Source organism: Microcaecilia unicolor, chromosome 7 (genome assembly GCF_901765095.1).
Source record: "Microcaecilia unicolor chromosome 7, aMicUni1.1, whole genome shotgun sequence".
NCBI classification, from domain to species: Eukaryota; Metazoa; Chordata; class Amphibia; order Gymnophiona; family Siphonopidae; genus Microcaecilia; species Microcaecilia unicolor.
In genome coordinates, this window is record NC_044037.1 from 195,464,761 (window position 1) to 195,484,481 (window position 19,721).

Consider the following 19,721-nt stretch of genomic DNA (forward strand, 5'->3'; position numbering starts at 1 on the left):
GGTCTTCCCAAGAGCATCTTTTAGCAGTCCTTCCTCATTCTGTAATTTGGCTAGACTCTACCCTTCAGGCTGCTTTCTATTATTTGGCTCCAACATTATGGAATTCTCTTCCCTTGGACTTGTGTATGGAAAGTTCCTTTCCAAATTTCAAAGAAAGATGAAAAATCTGGCTCTTTCACCAGATCCATCTAGATCTGATGTAATGTTTGCTGGTGGGGGGGGGGGGGGGGGGGGAGGCTGAGGGCATGAAAACATTCTAAGCTAGACAGTATCGTCTAATCACTGATGCATAATTTTTTCTTGGTTTCAGTTGTTGTATTATGACATCCCCTCATCTCTTTTTCTTGTTGCTAGCAATGTCATTGTTGACTGTGCTTCAACTGTGCAACTCCTGAAACTGTACTGCACAATGACCAATAAATAAATATGTAGGCCCACCTTTAAACTACTTGCCATGACATTTAAGCACCAGTTTATAGCTGGAATATTAGCATTTATGAATTTATGTGCTCACATATACCTATATATACTGATATTCTGGTCATTTATGTGTGTTCTTGCCGGCCAATATTCTGCAGGCGCCGGGCAGCATGCGGTCCACCCGATGTCAACATTAAACCCCGATATTGAATGCTGGGCCATTTCCGATGGTTGGCATTGAATATCTGGGGATTTTTTCGATGGCTTAAAGTTAACCGGTTATTTAATATTCAGCGCTGGGTGGTTAATATTGAGGGGCATAATCGAATGGCACCGGCCATCTATATGGCTGGCGCCGCAAAGAGCGGTCCCGAACCGTATTATCGAAAAAGATGGCCGGCCATCTTTCGTTTCGATAATACGGTTGGGGCCAGCCAAATGTCAGAGATGGCTGGGTTTGAGATGGCCGGCACGGTTTTCGCCGATAATGGAAACCGATGCTGGCAATCTCAAACCCGGTCAAATCCAAGGCATTTGGTCGTGGGAGGGGCCAGCATTTGTAGTGCACTGGTCCCCCTCACATGCCAGGACACCAACCGGGCACCCTTGGGGACACTTCTAAAAATTAAAAAAAAAATTAAAATAGCTCCCAGGTGCATAGCTCCCTTACCTTGTGTGCTGAGCCCCCCAAATCCCCCCCAAAACCCACTCCCCACAACTCTACACCATTACCATTGCCCTTATGGGTGAAGGGGGGGCACCTACATATGGGTACAGTGGGTTTTAGGGGGGTTGGAGGGCTCAACACTTACCACCACAAGTGTAACAGGTGGGGGGGGGGGGGGGGGGATGGACCTGGATCCACCTGCCTGAAGTGCACTGCATCCACTACAAACTGCTCCAGGGACCTGCATACTGCTGTCAGGGAGCTGGGTATGACATTTCAGGCTGGCATAGAGGCTGGCAAAAAAGTGATTTTTTGGGTGGGAGGGGGTTGGTGACCACTGGGGGAGTAAGGGGAGGTGATCCCTGATTCCCTCCGGTGGCCATCTGGTCAATCGGGGCACTTTTTTGAGACTTGGTCCTAAAAAAAAAATGGACCAAGTGAAGCCGGCGAAATGCTCCTCAGAGCTGGCCTTCTTTTTTCCATTATCGGCTGAAGCCGGGCATGTCTTAACAAAGCCCCCATCCCGCCTTCCATACCCTGTGGAAACACCCCCTTTAACTTTGGCCGGCTCTGCGACGGAAAGCAGTTGGAGCCGGCCAAAATTGGCTTTCGATTATACCGATTCCGCCGGCTTTAGGAGATGTTCGGCCATCTCCCGATTTGTGTCGGAAGATGGCCAGCAATCTCCTTCGAATATAAGCAGGATTGTGACCAAAGATAGGCCTGCTATATGGGCGGACCAGTTTGGCCACCAAACGTAGCTGGTGATATGCTGAATATTCACAGTTTGCTGGTTATATGATGCGATATAACCAGTTAGCTGCTATGCATTGACCATAAATATTCAGCGGGAGATAGTTGGCTATCCCTGCTGAATATTCACGGATAGCTGGTCAGTTAAATAGTGCTGAATATTGGCCTGTTGGCGCCTAAGGGGCCCTTTTACTAAGTTGCACCGAAAAATGGCTTGTGCTGGTGTAGGCACGTGTATTGGACACGTGCAGGTCCATTTTTAGGCACGCCTGCAAAAAAGGCCTCTTTTTTTGGCCAAAAATGGACGTGCGGCAAAATTAAAATTGGTGGTGTGTCCATTTTGGGCCTGACACCTTACCACCATCCATTGACTTAGCAGTAAGGTCTCATGTGTTAACCAGGCAGTAATCATCAGCACACGTACACTGCCGATTACCACCCGGTGAGCGCCATGCGGTAGAAAATAAAAAATATGTTCTGCTGCATGTATCGTATGTGCGTAAAAATTAGAATTACCGCCTGGGGCACATGGTAGCCGGGCAGTAGTTCTAATTTTATGCATGCTGTACATGCATAGGCACCTACACACCGTAGTAAAAGGGCTCCTAAATGTCGATGCCCTTTTCATAGAATTATTCCCTTAGGGCCCTGTTTACAAAGGCAGCTAGCGTTTTTAGCACGTGCTAACTGTGTAGATGCCCATAATATTCCTATGGGTGTCTACACAGTTAGTGCACACTAATTTTTAGTGCATGCTAAAAATGTTAGCACATCTTTGTAAACAGGGCCCTTAGTGTGCAGAAATCTAAAAGATTGAGGAGATATTACTGTACTTCAAAGAGGAGGGTGATTTAAAGGTCATCATTTATTTATTATAATTTCTTATATACTGTGGGCCATCAAATTGGTGTACATTCAGGAACAGTAAATATTTTTCTGTCCTTGGAGGGCTCACAGTCTGAGTTTGTACCTGAGGCAATGGTGGGTTAAAGGGTTCTTTTACAAAGCTGTGCTTACCACAGATGAAAAGGGTTTACATTGGGACGTGCTGAGGCATCTCACGGTAATTTTGCAGTGTGTGCGTGCAAACTGCACGCTAAAAACATTAAAAACTTTTTTTGCAGGGGGCGTGTCTAGGGGGCAGAGAGTGGGCATTTCTATGCTAATTAGTTAATGCATCTGCATTCCCATATAATAAATGATTACTACTAGTACTTATCATTTCTATAGCGCTACTAGACATACGCAGCGCTGTACACTTGAATATAGCATGTGATTAGCACATGAGCACTTTCCGTCTACAAAATAGGTGGTGGTATGGGCTCGCACGCTAATCTTTTTTAATAGCCATATGCTAATGGCAAAATTAGTGCATGGCCATTAATTTGGAAAATCGGCCATTTTCCAGCTGCACTAAAAATGGCTTTAGCAAATGGGAGAGACCCATGCAAGGGTGTGCTTAAGCCACTTTTTAGCGCAGCTTAGTAAAAAGACCCCTAAGTCATTTGCCCAAGATCACAAGGAGCCAATATGGGTTTTGAACCAGGCTCCCTAGGCTCCCAGCCTGCTGCTCTAATCATTAGGCTACTCCTCCATTTATACCTGATGTTCAAAGCTGCAAAACAGTTCGACATGGTTGTGACCAGAGGAATGTAACTTGCATAGGGAGAGGTAGAGTATAACCAGTTCAGAAAAGAAGGTGATAATGGTGAGACCTCATCTGGAGTATTGTCCAGGTCTGCAGGCTGTACTTCCAAGATGAACTAGCTCTGCTGTGAACTGCCTCTAATCTGCACCCAAATCCTTATGAAATAAAACTCAAGGAGCTAAATCTGTACAGTATCCTAATTTCTAAAACTGGGTGCCCTGGGCATTTAAACGCATAAATTATATAGAATAATTACATTTTTGTGGCAGTGTGTAAGTGGCAGCAAATCACCTTAGTGCATTAATGCATTTGTGTGTGGTAATGCAGTAGTGCTTTTTAGTAAATGTACATCTTAAAATTTGTAGTCACATGTGCTGCATTAATGTAGGATTAATTATCTTATTTATTATACAAGAGCTGATATACTGCCATTAGCATTAATAGCATAGCAAAGCAATGTGCAATACTAAAAAGAAAAAGAAAAGAAGAAGAAAATGAAAGACTAAGATATGAGGAGGGACAAGAGAGTATGTGCACTTTTGCTTTATGGTTTATGGTTCATGGTTTATTTCAATTTGCTATATCGCCATTCCTGGAAACATCACATGACGATTTACAATCAAATGCAGTTAATTAAAATACAGTAGGAAACAGCTGCCAAAAAATCATAGGATAGTGAACAATTATTCCAAATGAAAAAAAGGGACCCTTTTACAAAGATGTGCCAAAATGTGGCCTGTGGTAGTGTGGGTACGTGTTTTGGACCCACTCTGGACCATTTCAAAGGGAGGGGGGTTGGGCCGTGAAATGGATATGCGGCAAAATTAAAACCAGCGTGCATCTATTTATAGCTTGAGCCCTTAATGCCACCCATTGACTTAGTGATAAAGGCTCACGCGTTACCCATGCAGTAATCGTCCAGTGCGCGCCAACTTCTGATTACCACCAAGAACGCTTCCATGGTAGAAAATTATTTTCTACCACACATATTGGCACGTGTCAAACTCAGAATTACCACTAGGTGTACATGATAGCTGGGCGGTAATGCCAATTTGACACACGCTGCATGTGTGTAGGCCCTTATGTGCCTGTGTAAAAGGGCCCCAAAGAGAGGTAAAAAAGAAAATAAAAAGGTCAGTGGACTCTCAGTACATTGCTACAAGTTGTTAAAATGCTGCCAAACATTTTCTGAAAAGTTGTGTTTTAAAAGCTGTGCAAAATTTGGTGTAGAATAGTTAGAGTCTCACTTGGAATGGTAAGGCATTCCATATGGATGACGCTATACAAGCAAAGCAGTCCTAGGAGATGGAATGCAGAGACGCTGATCATTCAAAGATTGAAGGCATCAACGTAGAGTATAAAGTGTAATAAGAGTTGCTAGGTAGGATGGAGTACTGTTGTGAAGAGCTTTAAATGTAAGGATCAGAATCTTAAACCAAATATGATAAATTATAGGAAGCCAATGATAATGAATGAAAAGCGGAGTTATACGTTCATAACGCCAAGAATGAGCGAGAACTTGGAGAGCTGTAGTCTATACAGTTTGCAAGTGGCGTAGCAAAGTTGCTGGGAGACCAGAATAAACAGCATTACAGTAGTCCAGTCAAGAAATAATAAAAGCATAAAGCAATGTTTTCTGTGACGTTTTATTTAAGAGTGGTTGCATAATACAAAACTGGTGGAGATAGTAGAAGGCAACCTTTGTCAGTGATGTAGTTTGTTCCTTAAACGATAATTATTGATCTAAGATGATGCTGAGATATTTTTGAGAAGAAACTAGACTAACTGGCTGACCATTATCAGGAGAGAGATCAGAACAATAATCTGCGGCCATGTATGATAATGTGTAGGTGAGCAGAACATGCAATCTTGTGCACTGCCTTGTTTTGGGAGTAGCATATCCAAGTCTAGGGATGAGTGTTATTTAGCAGTCACAGACCAGCAGGAGTAGAGGCTGACCAACAGACAAAGCCAACCCGGTAGATGATGCTGGAAAAATGTATTGATTGCTTTTACAAAGGACCTTTGTACTAGCAATCAATAAAATGTTTCCAGCACCATCTCCCGAGTTGGCTTTGTCTGTTGTTCAGCCTCTACTCCTGTTGGTTTGTTTTGCTTATCATGGAGGTTTCCCCTGTTTGCTGTTCCTGATTTAGCAGTCACAGCCCATGGCGACATTACGGTTGAGGAGCAGCAAGTGTAACCCAGTCAGTGTTGAGTTTGGACTCTTGGAACAAGTGTTGGCTTTAGAACTGTTGTTTTATTGGCTAGAGGCCACAAGGTAGTGATAATGTCCACATACATCACCTCATGCAGCCCTAGTGCCAAGGAGTAAGGTCCTTGTGTAAGAAACAGGGGGTGGAGCTCTGCACTGCAGCCCCTTCTCTCTTACCTGTGAATTGTTCTTCTTGTCATTACATCCCATTTTCACTGTAAGGGGGGAGACAGAGGGGGGTAGAGATGTACAAACAACTCAGGGCTAATGGGGATCTTGGCTTGGAAAAAGCTATTTTTCTTTTTCTTTTCTTGAGCGATCTTGTGGAAAATCTGAGGCAGATATTGATTTGAAGGGGATCCACTAGGATAGTGAAATTCACTTCCAATTTTTATCTTGTTATATGAACTCCTTCTTTTCCCACTCAGACACACCAACAAATTCAAAATCTGTTCAAATGTATGCGGCTAATTCAAATAGCTGAACATTTTCATTTACTTGCATTTTTATGGGAAATCCGAGAATTTTCTTTTAAACCTGTTTTAAAAAATGTGCACACCTATAGTTTTTTTGCTTGGAGGCTACATTGTGTAAAAATCCCTCGGTTAAAAGTACAGCTTTAACCGAAGCAACATATGTACTATATTTCAGCATAGAAAGTGGAGATTGCAGGTTTCATAAGCCATAACACTTGGTATTTTATCAGTCTGATGTATTTTGTACCTTCATTGTTGATTGATATGGAAGAAGCAAATATCAGAATGCACTTGGGATATAAGTCCAAACACCAGGAATACAGAACTTCCAAGTAATCCAGGTCCAGGAGGCAGATTTTTGCCAGCCCTGGTTTGAATCTTGCATCCCAAAACAATGTAGATTTTCTGGTCTCTGATTCTACCCATGGAAATCAGTATTGCAGGTCTCATTATATATCATGATAGGGAAAGTAACATAGAGGGGCATAATCGAACAGGGACACCCATCTATAAGGGTGGCCATCTCCGGGGATGGCGCCAGGAAGGGGCGGAGCCAACCGCATAATCGACCAAGATGGGCACCCATCTTTTGTGTCTATAATGCGGTCTGGGAGCACCCAAATCCCAACATTTAGGCCGACCTTAGAGATGGCCGCCCTCGGTTTTCCCCAATAATGGAAACTGAGGGCGGCCATCTCAAAAACGGCCAAATCCAAGGCATTTTTGTTGTGGGAGGAGCCAGCACTTGTAGTGCACTGGTCCCCCTCACATGCCAGGACACCAACCGGCACCCTAGGGGGCACTGCAATGGACTTCATAAATTGCTCCCTGGTACATAGCTCCCTTACCTTGTGTGCTGAGCCCCCCAAATCCCCCCCAAAACCCACTCCCCACAACTGTACACCACTACCATAACCCTTAGGGATGAAGGGGGGCACCTACATGTGGGTACAGTGGGTTTTGGGGGGGGGGTTGGAGGGCTCCCATTTACCACCACAAGTGTAACAGGTAGGGGGGATGGGCCTGGGTCCGCCTGCCTGAAGTGCACTGCAGTACCCACTAAAACTGCTCCAGGGACCTGCATAATGCTGTCATGGAGCTGGGTATGACATTTGAAGCTGGCAAAAATGTTTTATAATTTTTTTGGGTGGGAGGGGGTTGGTGACCACTGGGGGAGTAAGGGGAGGTCATCCCCAATTCCCTCCTTTGGTCATCTGGTCAGTTGGGGCACCTTTTTGAGGCTTGGTCATGAACAAACATGGACCAAGTGAAGTCGGCCAAATGCTCGTCAGGGATGCCCTTCTTTTTTTCCATTATCGGCCGAGGCTGACCATCTCTTAACCACGCCTCCATCCCACCTTCGATACGCTGCTGACACACCCCCGGGAACTTTGGCCGGCTCCGCGACGGGAAGCAGTTTAATGTGGCCAAAATCGGCTTTCGATTATGCCGATTTGGCCGCCTCTGAGAGAAGGGCGGCCATCTCCCGATTTGTGTCGAAAAATGGCCGCCCTTCTCTTTCGAAAATAAGCCGGATAGTAACACAGTAAGTGACGGCAGTTAAAGACCTGAATGTTCCATCCAGTCTGCCCAACAGTCACATTCATTCAACAATGAATGTGATATTATTTATTTATGAACATTTATACCCCACTTTTTTCCACATAAAGCAGACTGAAAGTGGTTTACAATGTACAGATTAATCAATTGCAATTACATTGGATAGGGGGGAAGGAACAAGGTAAGAAGGAAAAGGGAAAGGGAAGAGAGACTAAGATGGACGGTGGAAATCCAGATATGGAGATGGCCCAGAGTGGTTCATTATATACTTGAACATGGTCTTTCTTTGTTGTCTCTGGGACATAGGCCATAGAAGTCTGCCCAGCTCTGTCCTTATGTTCCAACTACTGAAGTTGCCGTCAACTCCCACTCCAGTCTATCTGAAGCAATTCAGAACTGGCCCAAAATCTCCCTCCTGGATCTGGGTATCTTGGTAGCTCTGGAAATAGCCAAGGGTTTCCTCCCAAAAACTGGGTGAACTTGTGGCCCTGTGTGGGAATAGGATGGCTGAGGCACATTCATTTTAAGAAGAATATGTTTAATGGAATTAACTTGGAATCAAGACACTGGCAATGGAACCATAATCTCCCCCTTCTAGTTTCACTCTGGCCAAATTTTGAGTTCATTTCTCGAAGCATGATGGTTTTGAGGGCTAAAATGGGACCACGTGTTTTAGAAAGAGAACAGGGTGGCTGCTCACTCTGCTGTACTTCATCAGCAGTAGAACGGTTATAAACTTTCTAAGTAAACTTTCGACTCAGTATTTGACCACTGTGGTCATCATTTTCTTCAAACACAGGTTACGTATGCCTGAATGAAATCTGGAAATCCAGTGCTGTGTTTGGATAGCAGCTGGCGCTGAATATCCAGATTCAGTGGTGATTGATGATATTATGACCGCCGTTCTGATAGCAAACCATATAATGTGATGATAGCCTTTTTATTGTCCAAACATTATCCAGATAATTGTCTGGGTTAGCACACTGAATATTACCGCTAACCGGATAACTCCTAACTCTGCCTAAGCCCTAACCCTGGATTGGCCTAGCAGTAAACGGCTGAGGTGGTCTGTAAGGATATTCAGTGATACTATCTGGAAAGTACAGCTAAATCCTGGGCAGATAGGCCTGAGTATGCCATTTATCTGGATAACTTTGAATATTGTCCCATTTGTTTTAAATTCTGCATTCCATGTGTTTTACTGATGGGAAGGATATGATTCACCGATTGACTTGTGTAGATGCTTAAATGTCCTCTCATCTCATGTGGAAGATCTGACATCACTGGGAATCATTTTAATATTTCAGGCACTTGGCTCCAGGTCTGTAGTGACTGTGTCCTCTCTCTCTCTCGCTGTCTTTCTTATGGCATGTGTTTTGTTTTGGATGCAGGGCTGATGATTCCTGTCTTCTGTGTGGTGGAGCAGCTGGAGAGCTCTGTGGACTATGACAGCCGGGAAGAACACGCTGAGTTTGTGCTGGTACGTCGTGATGTGCTCTTCAGTCAGCTGGTGGAGACGGCGCTGTTGGCTCTTGGCTACTCACATAGCTCTGCAGCGCAGGCACAAGGTATGGCAAGCTGCTCTGTGCAAGAGGATAGGGGAAGGGGGCTTTCCTTAATTGATATTTCAGTCCCACGCCTCCTGCACTAACAAGGAAGGAAGAACCACCACAGGCACTGAGATGGAGTGCGTGCTGGTCACTTCAAGCGTTAGGTGTTATGAAAATATCAATGTTTGCACTCTTGGAACAAAAACAGGGATTGTTTCCCAGCACAGCATGGCAGTCACTCAGAAGAGGAAAGAGCAGGAGGTAGACAGCCCCTGCAGACATTACTGAATAGGGCTTGCCCACGGGAGATCTTGTTCATTTTCTGAGGCCATTTCTGGTTCTAGGGAGAGCTTTGGAAAATATTCTCCTCAAACCCCCTAAAATGATAACAATTTTGAGCCTTTGCTTTGTGCCTTATTCACAAAATGAAAATGTTGCTTTTCTGACACGCAAAAAAACTAACATTATCCTATTGATTTCCCATTGTATCACTAACATATACTACTTGTTTCGTGACCATTTGCCACTGTTGCATGCAAAGAAGTAGCACTGAGCCCTGGGAGGACTGTTCTCATGGGATGATAAAGTATGGCATTTCTCTATAAAGTATTTGCTAAACTAAACATGTCTGAGCTGCGGCTGACAGTGTATTTTGTAAAATGCTGGTGCTGAATATATGTGCCGTAGGCTGACCGCCAGTGGCTGTATCGATTGTGGCGATATTCAGCCATTGCTTCTATAGATCTGAGATGGTTACTTTAAATCTGCTGAAAAACTGCCAAGGCTGTACGTGTGGAGGGAGATTTTACAAGGGGGTGCCCAGGGTAAGTGTTTGTAGGTGCCTATTTTAAGTCAGTTTTATAAAGAAAAGTAGGTGCCTGCTTGTCTTTATAAAATACTAATGTAAACGGTAGAATCACACCTAGCTTGCAGAGGCCAACATTTATACCTTCCATGAAGTAGGCGCATATATTCCTTTGTATAAATTCATGCATAGATTAGTGTATTTGATAATCTATGTGCCAGAGGCGTAGCCAGACCTCGATTGTGTGTGTGTGTGTGTGTTGGGGGGGAGGGGCTGAGCCTAAATTGGGGGGGGGGGCATTTTGCCCCACCTCCCCAGTGCTTTCCACCCCCGCTGTAACCCCACATACCTGGGCTGGCAGGGGTTCACAAGCCCCGCCAGCAGAAGTCTTCCTGTGGTGATATTTTGTGCTGCACTATCTGCCCTGATTTCCTGCTCTGGCACGCATGCTGGGTTTTAGTGAAATTCAGCTGACTTAATTTAGGCCAAACTATTTCCTTGCTTTGCCGACATGACAAAATATTCTTACAAGTTTCTGAATTTGTTAAGTAGCTGTTCTTCCAAATCGTTGCACTGACATTTTGGAGGCATTTCAGCTTTAACGCTTCCCATCCCCGCGGTAAAACTGTGATCATTATTTCTGTTACCATGGTAATACCTTGTTCTTGTGGTAATACTGTTCAGATGTCCCCATCCTCGTAGGAATTACCTTGGTTACCACAGTATTATCACTTTCCCCATTAACGTGTCTAGTGCCCAAACTCTGCCCATGTGAATGCTCACTTGCAATCTATGTGCTACTTTACAGAATAGCATATAGCCAAAATATTGATATTTGCATGCATATGTGCACATATAAACCTAATTGCCAGTAGTCAGATTATTTACGTGCCTTCTTGGTGCACTCTTTATAGAATTACCACCTAAATCAGTGTTCTTCAATGCAAGCCAATGGTGGCCCCCAGAGACCTCTGGGAGGGCCCCATTTTCTTTCTGTTTGTTTTTCTTCTACTCTGCCTTTCTACCCAGGCTCAGGACAGAAAGGGGAAAATGGATGTGGCAAGAGCCGCATCCTTGAAGGACATGGTTTTTCTCAATAAACAACAGAGAATGCGTTTGGAAATGCAGACAAACTTGAGAATACCCCTTAATGAAGTTTGAAGGTAGGCTGGTGGGGATGGATGTCATTGACACACACTGGCCAGCAGTGTTGGGGCCCCGCATGGGAAGATATTTGGTGGCTCTCCTTCAGCTCATCAGAATCCAACACGGCCCCAGTTAAAAAAATTAATGAAGACCACTGCCTTATAGGGATAGTACCAGTGGATGGAGTGATTTTTGCGTGCCCTATCCAAATAGTGTTTTGAAAATGGGAGATGTGAGGAGGGCTAAGTTTACTGATCACCAGTAAATGTACAGGGAGTAATTTGTGTGTGTAAAAGGGCTTTTATAAAAATTTTCCAAGGGTTACACACATTAAAGCACATACAGTGCCAGGAAGGTGCTTACCTTTACACTACCTGTGTATAGGCAGTTCAGGGTCAGAGTTAGGCCAGAGCAGGGGCGGAGTTGCAATTTACTTGTGTAGTTTATAAACATATATGTCCTGTTCCACGGAAGCATACATGTCCATGGCCTTACTCAAGCTGTGATTTCTGCTGGCTTATGGCTCACATTTTGTAAAGATAGAGGTGCCTATCAGGCTTATTTTCGAAAGAGAAGGGCGCCCATCTTTCGACACAAATCTGGAGATGGGCATCCTTCTTCCAGGGTCGCCCAAATCGTCATAATCGAAAGCCGATTTTGGGCGTCCTCAACTGCTTTCCGTCGCGGGGACGACCAAAGTTCATGGGGGCGTGCCTAAAACATGGGCGTCCACGACTGATAATGGAAAAAAGAAGGGCATCCCTGACGAGCACTTGGCTGACTTTACTTGGTTCATTTTTTCTTACGACCAAGCCTCAAAAAGGTGCCCGAACTGACCAGATGACCACTGGAAGGAATCGGGGATGACCTCCCCTTACTCCCCCAGTGGTCACTAACCCCCTCCCACCCTAAAAAAACTTTAAAAATATTTTTTGCCAGCCTCTATGCCCTTCAAATCCCACCAGAAACCCACTGTACCCACATGTAGGTGCCCCCCTTCACCCCTTAGGGCTACATTAGTGTTGTACAGTTGTGGGGAGTGGGTTTTTTGGTGGGGTTGGGGGGCTCAGCACCCAAGGTAAGGGAGCTATGCACCTGGGAGCAATTTCAGAAGTCCACTGCAGTGCCCCCTAGGGTGCCTGGTTGGTGTCCTGGCATGTAAGGGGGACCAATGCACTATGAATTCTGGCTTCTCCCATGACCAAATGGCTTGGATTTGGTTGTTTCTGAGATGGGCATCCTCGGTGTCCATTATTGCCGAAAATCGGGGACGACCATCTCTAATGACGACCTAAATTTCACCATTTGGGCATCGCCGACCGTATTATCGAAACGAAAGGTGGCCGCCCATCTTGTTTTGATAATACGCCTTTTGCCGGGACGTCCTGTGAGGACGTCCTCAGGAAAACTTGGGCTCCCCTTTCGATTATGCCCCTCCACGTATCTTTCTAAAATAGGCATTTGTGGCCTTTACCCCTAGGCATCCTGTTATAAATGTACTCTTATAACTCCTTTTGAAAAGTGGCCTGCTCCTTTTTGCACATATTTGTTGGTAGGAATTCCAGGAGTTAGGGAGGCAGAGGAATGTTGCCTCTGTGTTTTCAGGGGTCAGGGTGGGGAGCAATGTCTCTGTAACATTGAAGGGATGTGGGAGTGAAGTGAGAAAGAGAAGTGCCCTTCAGAGCTTCCTAAATGAAAAGTCCATAAACACTTATTAAAATGGACTTGGGAAAATCCACTGTTTAATTCTGGGATAAGCAGCATAAAATGTATTGTACTGTTTTGGGATCTTGCCAGGTACTTGTGACCTGGATTGGCCACTGTTGGAAACAGGATACTGGGCTTCATGGACCTTCGGTCTGTCCCAGTATTGCAACACTTATGTACTTATGGGTAATAGAGGAGTACCTCAACAATGCTGCAGGAGGTAACTCTACTTTGTGGGCTTGATATTCAGACCATGGGAGGTAGCTGGGCTGCCTCCCGCGTTGGCACTGATCCTGGATATTCGATGCTGGACCTTTTCCAGTGACCAGCATTGAATTTTTGGGTGTTATTTTTGGCTGGTTTAAATTTAACTGGCCAAGCTAATACTCAGTGCTGGCCTGTTAAGTTTAAACCAACCAAAGTATATCTGCTATTTTGGTGGCCTAATTTGGCCACCAAACTTAGCCGGTGATGTGCTGAATATTGGTGGATAGTGAATATTGGCGGATAGTGGAGGAGTAGCCTAGTGGTTAGTGCAGTGGACTTTGATCCTGGGGAACTGAGTTCGATTCTCACTGCAGCTCCTTGTGACTCTGGGCAAGTCACTTAACCCTCCATTGCCCCTGGTATAAAATAAGTACCTGAATATATGTAAACCGCTTTGAATGTAGTTGCAAAAACCTCAGAAAGGCGGTATATGAAGTCCCATTTCCCTTATATTGCACGATATAACCAGCTATCTGCTAAGCGCTAGCTGGGAATATTCAGCGGGAGATAGTTGTCTATCTCCTGCTGAATATTGCCGGATATCCGGTTAGGTGCTGTTTAACCGGCCAGGAGCTGTTCCTGACTGGTTAAACGGTTTTAAATATCGGGTGGTGTCTGTTCCAGGCATTTTTCATCTGAGCCTCAGCTCTTCATTAGCTCCCTTTTCCTTCATTATGCCTACAGGGAGTGAGGAAGCTGGGATAATTTGCATCAAGACAAAGGGGTCCTTTTTACTAAGCTGCGGTAGAAAGTGGCCTAAGTGTGTTCTTATGCGGATTTTTCTCTTGTGCTAAGGCTATTTTTACTGCAGCAGTAAAATGGCCAGTTTTCTGTTTTTGTATTAATGGCTATACACTAACTTGCCATTAGCACATGGCTATTAAAAACAATTACCGTGTGAGCCCTACTGCCACCCATTTTATAGGTGGTAAGGGCTCACATGGTAATACTGCACTAATTATTTATAGATGCGCTAACTGATTAGCACAGACACACCCACTCTCCACCTCCCAGACATCCCCCCTCTGCCAAAAGATTTAAAAATATATATGTTTTTTTAGTGTGCGGGTAGCACATACAAATTTGGAACTTACTGCAAGACGCCTGAGGTTTTAAGCAGTGGTACTAGTGCTTACGGCAGCTTAATAAAAAGGGCCCTTAAGTTATCAAGCATTCAGAACAAGAGAAGTGTGTGCCTTGGGAGAAAGAACATGATGAAAAGGGACTCTTTTGAAGTCTTCTTGGTTTAAAAATATTCCCTTGTCAATGTTATGCTATCACGACTGAGTTTATCTTCAAGTTTACAGACTATTGCAGTTTTAGGAGAACATATTGACTGTCCATAATGCAAATTTTTCTTACCAGAGTACCAAACTCTGGAGCTCATTCAGGGCCGCCGAGAGGGGGGAGGGCAGGGGGGCAAAATTCCCCGGGCCCGGGCCTCCAAGGGGGGCCCGGCGCCAGGGTCAGGCGCTGGCGCTGCAGTTCCCGGTCTCACCTGCCTGTCTCCTCGGCTCCGGGCCCCCTGCATTCGAAGTGGCAGTCATAGATCGCCTCCCTTCGGGCCTTCCCTCCCTGTGTCCCGCCCTCACGGAAACCAGAAGTTACATCAGACGAAGGCGGTACACAGGGAGGGAAGGCAGGTGAGACCGGGGACTGCAGCGGAAGGGGTGCAACGGGAGGCGGCAGGGGGAGCGACAGGGAGTGGCAGCGGGGGGGGGGGGGGGGGGCGCGGAGGCGGGGCGGCCTTGCCCCGGGCCCGGCCTAGTCTCTCGGCAGCCCTGAACTCATTACCCAAGTATATCAGGCACTCGGTCGATTATGGGCTCTGTTTACTAAGGTGCATTAGTGTTTTTAGCGCACCTACACTTAGCGCATGCACTAACCATATAGGCGCCTATAGGGATATTGTAGGCATGTACATGGTTAACGCGCATATATAGTTAACACACATTAAAAACGTGAACATGCCTGTAACGCTGCTTAGTAAACTGTGCCCTATATGTTGTTTAGAGATTTACTTAAAGCCTACTTTTGATCTGTGTTCAGCTAATATGAAAATGTATTTTTTTAATAGTTGTATTTTTGTATTAATATTAATTGTCTTGTAATGTTTCTTCTTAATTTGTTATGTAAGCCGCATTGAATGTGAGCTTTCCTGGGAAAATGCGGGGTAGAAATGTCATAATAAATAAATAAGTATTCATTAAAAAGCTTCATTAGAGTTTTCTTTAAAAAATAAATCTCCTGTCATTGGTGTTACATGTAAATCATTAGTTCTGCTTCTGAACCATAGCTTATCAAATTGTTTGACCCCATTTTCGTAGCCACAGACACACAAATGACCCTTGAGCCCTATCTTGCTATCTGTGCCTCTCAGTCTCTGAGGTATCCGCTCACTAGCAGGCAGTCTGTTTGGATCTGGCCTAGACAGTGTCATTACTCACCTAAACTTAATGCTATAGAGTACAGACTTCTCTTGTGAGGTCTAATATACACAGTATCCGGAAAAAACGGGACCCCTTGCAGTTTGAAAACGCTTTGTAATTGTTTAAACATTAGTATAATGGAGTTTTTTCTTAGTTAATTCAACCTTGACACATTCACAAAGTCTTTGACGCCACTGACTCAATGAATTCTGGGGTTTCATGAATTAAGAGCTCAACTGTTTTATGAGCTCGATGCGCTGTTGAAAAATATAGTACTCAGAAATGGCTCATATTCAGGCAGAAGTTTCTGCTGCAGTAGGACATTTTTGGGTTATTTGGAAAAATGTTGGAGGGGGGTGGGGGTCCCATTTTATCCAGAAACTGTGTAGTCATTTCAGTGGTGATCCTAGCCGGCATGACACCCGGGGCAAATCACCGATGCACCCCCCGGGTGCAGCGCGGCCCCCCCCCCCCCGGTGAAATGACACCCCCCTGGGTGCACGCCACTGGGAGGGGGGTGCCGTGGCGCGCGTCTGTCAGCTGAGTTCGCTGACTTCGCAGAGGGAGCTGCAGCGAAGTTAGCGAAGTCAGCGAACTCAGCTGACAGGCGCGCGCCGCGGCACCCCCGCAGCAGCGTGCACCCGGGGCGGACTGCTCCCACAGCCCCCCCTTGGTACGCCACTGAGTCATTTTCTTCCAGTTGTGCTACTTCTGCATATCACATATCTGTTACCAGTGACCAGCTGCATTTGCTGCCTTTCTGTGGGGCTTTCTTTGTTTCCTGCTGTAGGATTCACAGTGACAAGACAGAGTAGCTCACTGACTGCCATGTTCTGCGTGACCACAAGAGAAAAATGAAGTGATTGGGTCACATCTGCATCTTTGCCAGTTTTCAATGGGAAAGTATGCACCTGCAGTTCAATTTTCAGACCAGCTGTTTTTTTTTAAACCTTGTAAAGTAGCATACCTAGTTTTGAAAATGCAGTCTGTATGTGTCACAGCCTCCCCCTAACTTTACCCCCCTAGTAAAGCCTCTTTTAAATGGAAATGAATGCATTTTAGAGCACTGTGTATTCGCTTATTCATGCTGAGGAGGAACAATTTTCAGACTGCTAATATATAGCTATGAAAATTGGCCTTGTATTTATTAAAAGCACTGTAACATTCTGTTTGGATGTTGGGTGCTGCTGGTGCATGATAATAGCATTCCAGGTGATTCTGAGATTATAGACTGGTGAGGGCCAGCTTCTTGTGTCTACAGCCTTCTCTCCCTCCGTTTAAGTGGAATACCTCAAGGCATATCAGACTGAGGGCTAGATGCACTAAAGTCCTCGGAAGCGTTCCCTTACCGATTCTATAGCGAATCGTTAGGGAATGGCCATGCATCATAGAAAGGGAATGCAAATGAGCTGCTTGTTGTAGCTTAGTTGCATTCTCTATTCTCTCGGAAACCAGTCAGCCGGTCAAGCATGCGCAGAGCAGCCAAGCGTTATGTTGGCTGCTCTGCGCATGCCAAGGACCTCCTTTATGGACGTCCTTCACTAAAAAACAAACAAACAAACAAAAAAGGACATCTCTGACGAGCAAAAAAAAAAAGGACGTCGTACTCCTTAATTTTACTCTCGCTCTTCTGTTTTAAATCTTCCTTTGAGAAATTTTTCCCTTCCTCATCGACAGCTGAAGAGAGGGCTAATGGACGATTGTGAGACCCCCCCCCCCCACGGCATTTCAGCCAATCACAGCATGCTTAGCTGACACCAGTGAGAGCTAAACGCGCTGTGATTGGCTGAGAGAGACCTGGAGGAGGGTTTTTTTTTTTACAGGTGAAGGACATCCTAAAAGGACGTCCCTGATGATATTTTTTTTCTTCTGATTCTTTCCTTTGCCCCAACAAGAGGTGTAGACCTCCCGTTAGATTTTCCACGGTTAGGCAATCGGAACACGGTAGTGCATCTCATTACAATACGATTTATACACATTGGGGTACTAATTTGCTCATCTGCATTCCGTTTTTGTTAGCTGCTACCGTGATCGGAAAATGGCTCGGAGAAGCATTTAGTGCATGCCATGGTTTACTACTTGCTTGTTAATGGCACGTTAAGTTTAGTGCATCTGGCCCTCAGATGGGGAAGACATTGCTGCAAGTTGCTAAAATTTGATTCTTGGCCTCTTGCAAAGGTTTTCTTTTTAAAATTAAAAATTCGCAACAGAGAGACCTTGAGGAATTTCTATAACTGTGTGCTACAAGTTAGACATCCATATTATCCCCTGGATTCTATATATGGTGCCTAGATTCTGTGCAGAGATACACACGTAACTTAGTTGGCCTGGTGGGACTAACTAGACATATCCAGTGGCGATTAACCATACAGTGCCGCAGAAAATGCCTGGTTTGCACCTAAGTCAAAACCGGCTATTTTAGTGGTGTTCCCAGGGCAGAATTAACACAGACCTTTTAGTGTTGATATTCAGTAGTTAAATGACTAGGATAATTGCATAAATAGGACCGCATGAAACATAGTCCTGTCTTTATATGGTTCACCATAGCCACTTAAGTGCTGAATATTGCACCTAACCTGCTATGTTTTTGCTGCCTATGCATACCCAAATACTCAATGCCAGAGAGTGGACATGACCCAGCATTGAATTTCAGGGGATAACGCCAGTGATGGTCACAAAATGCCTACTGAATATCTACCCCTTTTTGATTAGATTTCAAAGGCAATACATTCAGATCAGAAATGAGCAAATGATGACAAATATCAGGATATATAAGTGAAACATAAAAGCATTCCAGTGACAGTTTCACAGGGAAAGGTAGGGGCTGGGGAGCTGATAAACAAGGAGAGATGGCTAGGTGATAGGAAACCCAGATCTTTGTTAAGTATTGTCTGTTGGGTATCAAAATATTTCATCATTTTAACGTCAAAGGTTTTATGTTCCTGGATTGTTTTAAATTGTATTTTTAGTATTCCCATCATGTCATTGATGCAGTGCTCTAGTCTTGCAAAATGTTTTCCCATAAAGTATCATCCTGGTTAGTTTTGTAGTGTTTCATATAGTGTCTGTGTAAGTTGATTCTTGTCTTTTAGCATCTGGCCTGTCTCTCCAGTATAGCATGCATCTTCACATTTTCTGTATTGAATGGTATAAGAAGAGCTTGAGTGGAATCCCCTGATGCTGAATGTTTTTTCCCCTGTGAGTGACTTTGGGGTCCTGTGATAGGTGTTGGCACAGTTTGCTGCTTGACAATCTAAAGATACTAGGAGTCACCATAGACCGTAATCTGACTTTCGACATACAAATCTCAAACACTACAAAGAAAATGTTCCACACCACGTGGAAGCTGAAATGCATTCGAATCTGCTTTCCAAGAGATGTATTCCACACTAGTCCAATCCATGTTCCTGAACCATGCTGACTACTACAGCAGAATTTATGCCGGATGCAGGGAACAATCACTAAAGAGACTACAAACAGCACAAAACACAGCAGCAAAATTAATCTCCAGAAAAAAACGATTCGATAGCGCACGGCCACTACTCCAAAACCTACATTGGCTACCAGTTAAAGCACGGATATCGTTCAAGATATGATGTCTAGCCTACTGACAAACCTAATAGAATTACCTATATGCAACGCAATCAGGGGTGCAAGAACATATCTCACCCTTCACTTCCCCAAATGTCAAGGCCTGATATACAAATCTTCATACTCAACCAACTTCACATACATGGCCCCAAGATATGGAATACTATATCGAAAGCCCTCAAATGCATGATCAACTACTTAACATTCTGAAAACATGTTAAGGCTCACTTCTTTAGAGAATTCTTCTCCGACGAACCCACCTAATCAAACGAACCTACAACCAACATACTACAATACCTGATTACTAACTGAAACTGAACTGGACAGGCACCACCTTGCAAAGACTTTGTAACATGGTTAACTGATGTGACTTGTAAGCCACATTGAACTGACTACCTGACTGGAAAATGTGGGGTACAACTGCAGAAATAAAAATAAATAAATAAATAAATATATTACAGGGATGTATGCCATTCTCTTTTTCATT

General features: G+C 44.5%; 1 protein-coding gene across 1 annotated transcript in view; it reads left to right on the forward strand.

The window, feature by feature from the left end:
• SATB2 (SATB homeobox 2) overlaps window positions 1–19,721 on the forward strand; it is a 372,408-nt gene that overhangs the window by 60,889 nt on the left and 291,798 nt on the right. The window contains exon 3 of the mRNA XM_030210508.1: window positions 9,131–9,307. Within this exon, the coding sequence (XP_030066368.1) occupies window positions 9,131–9,307 (177 nt within the window). The remainder of the gene's footprint in view (window positions 1–9,130; window positions 9,308–19,721) is intronic.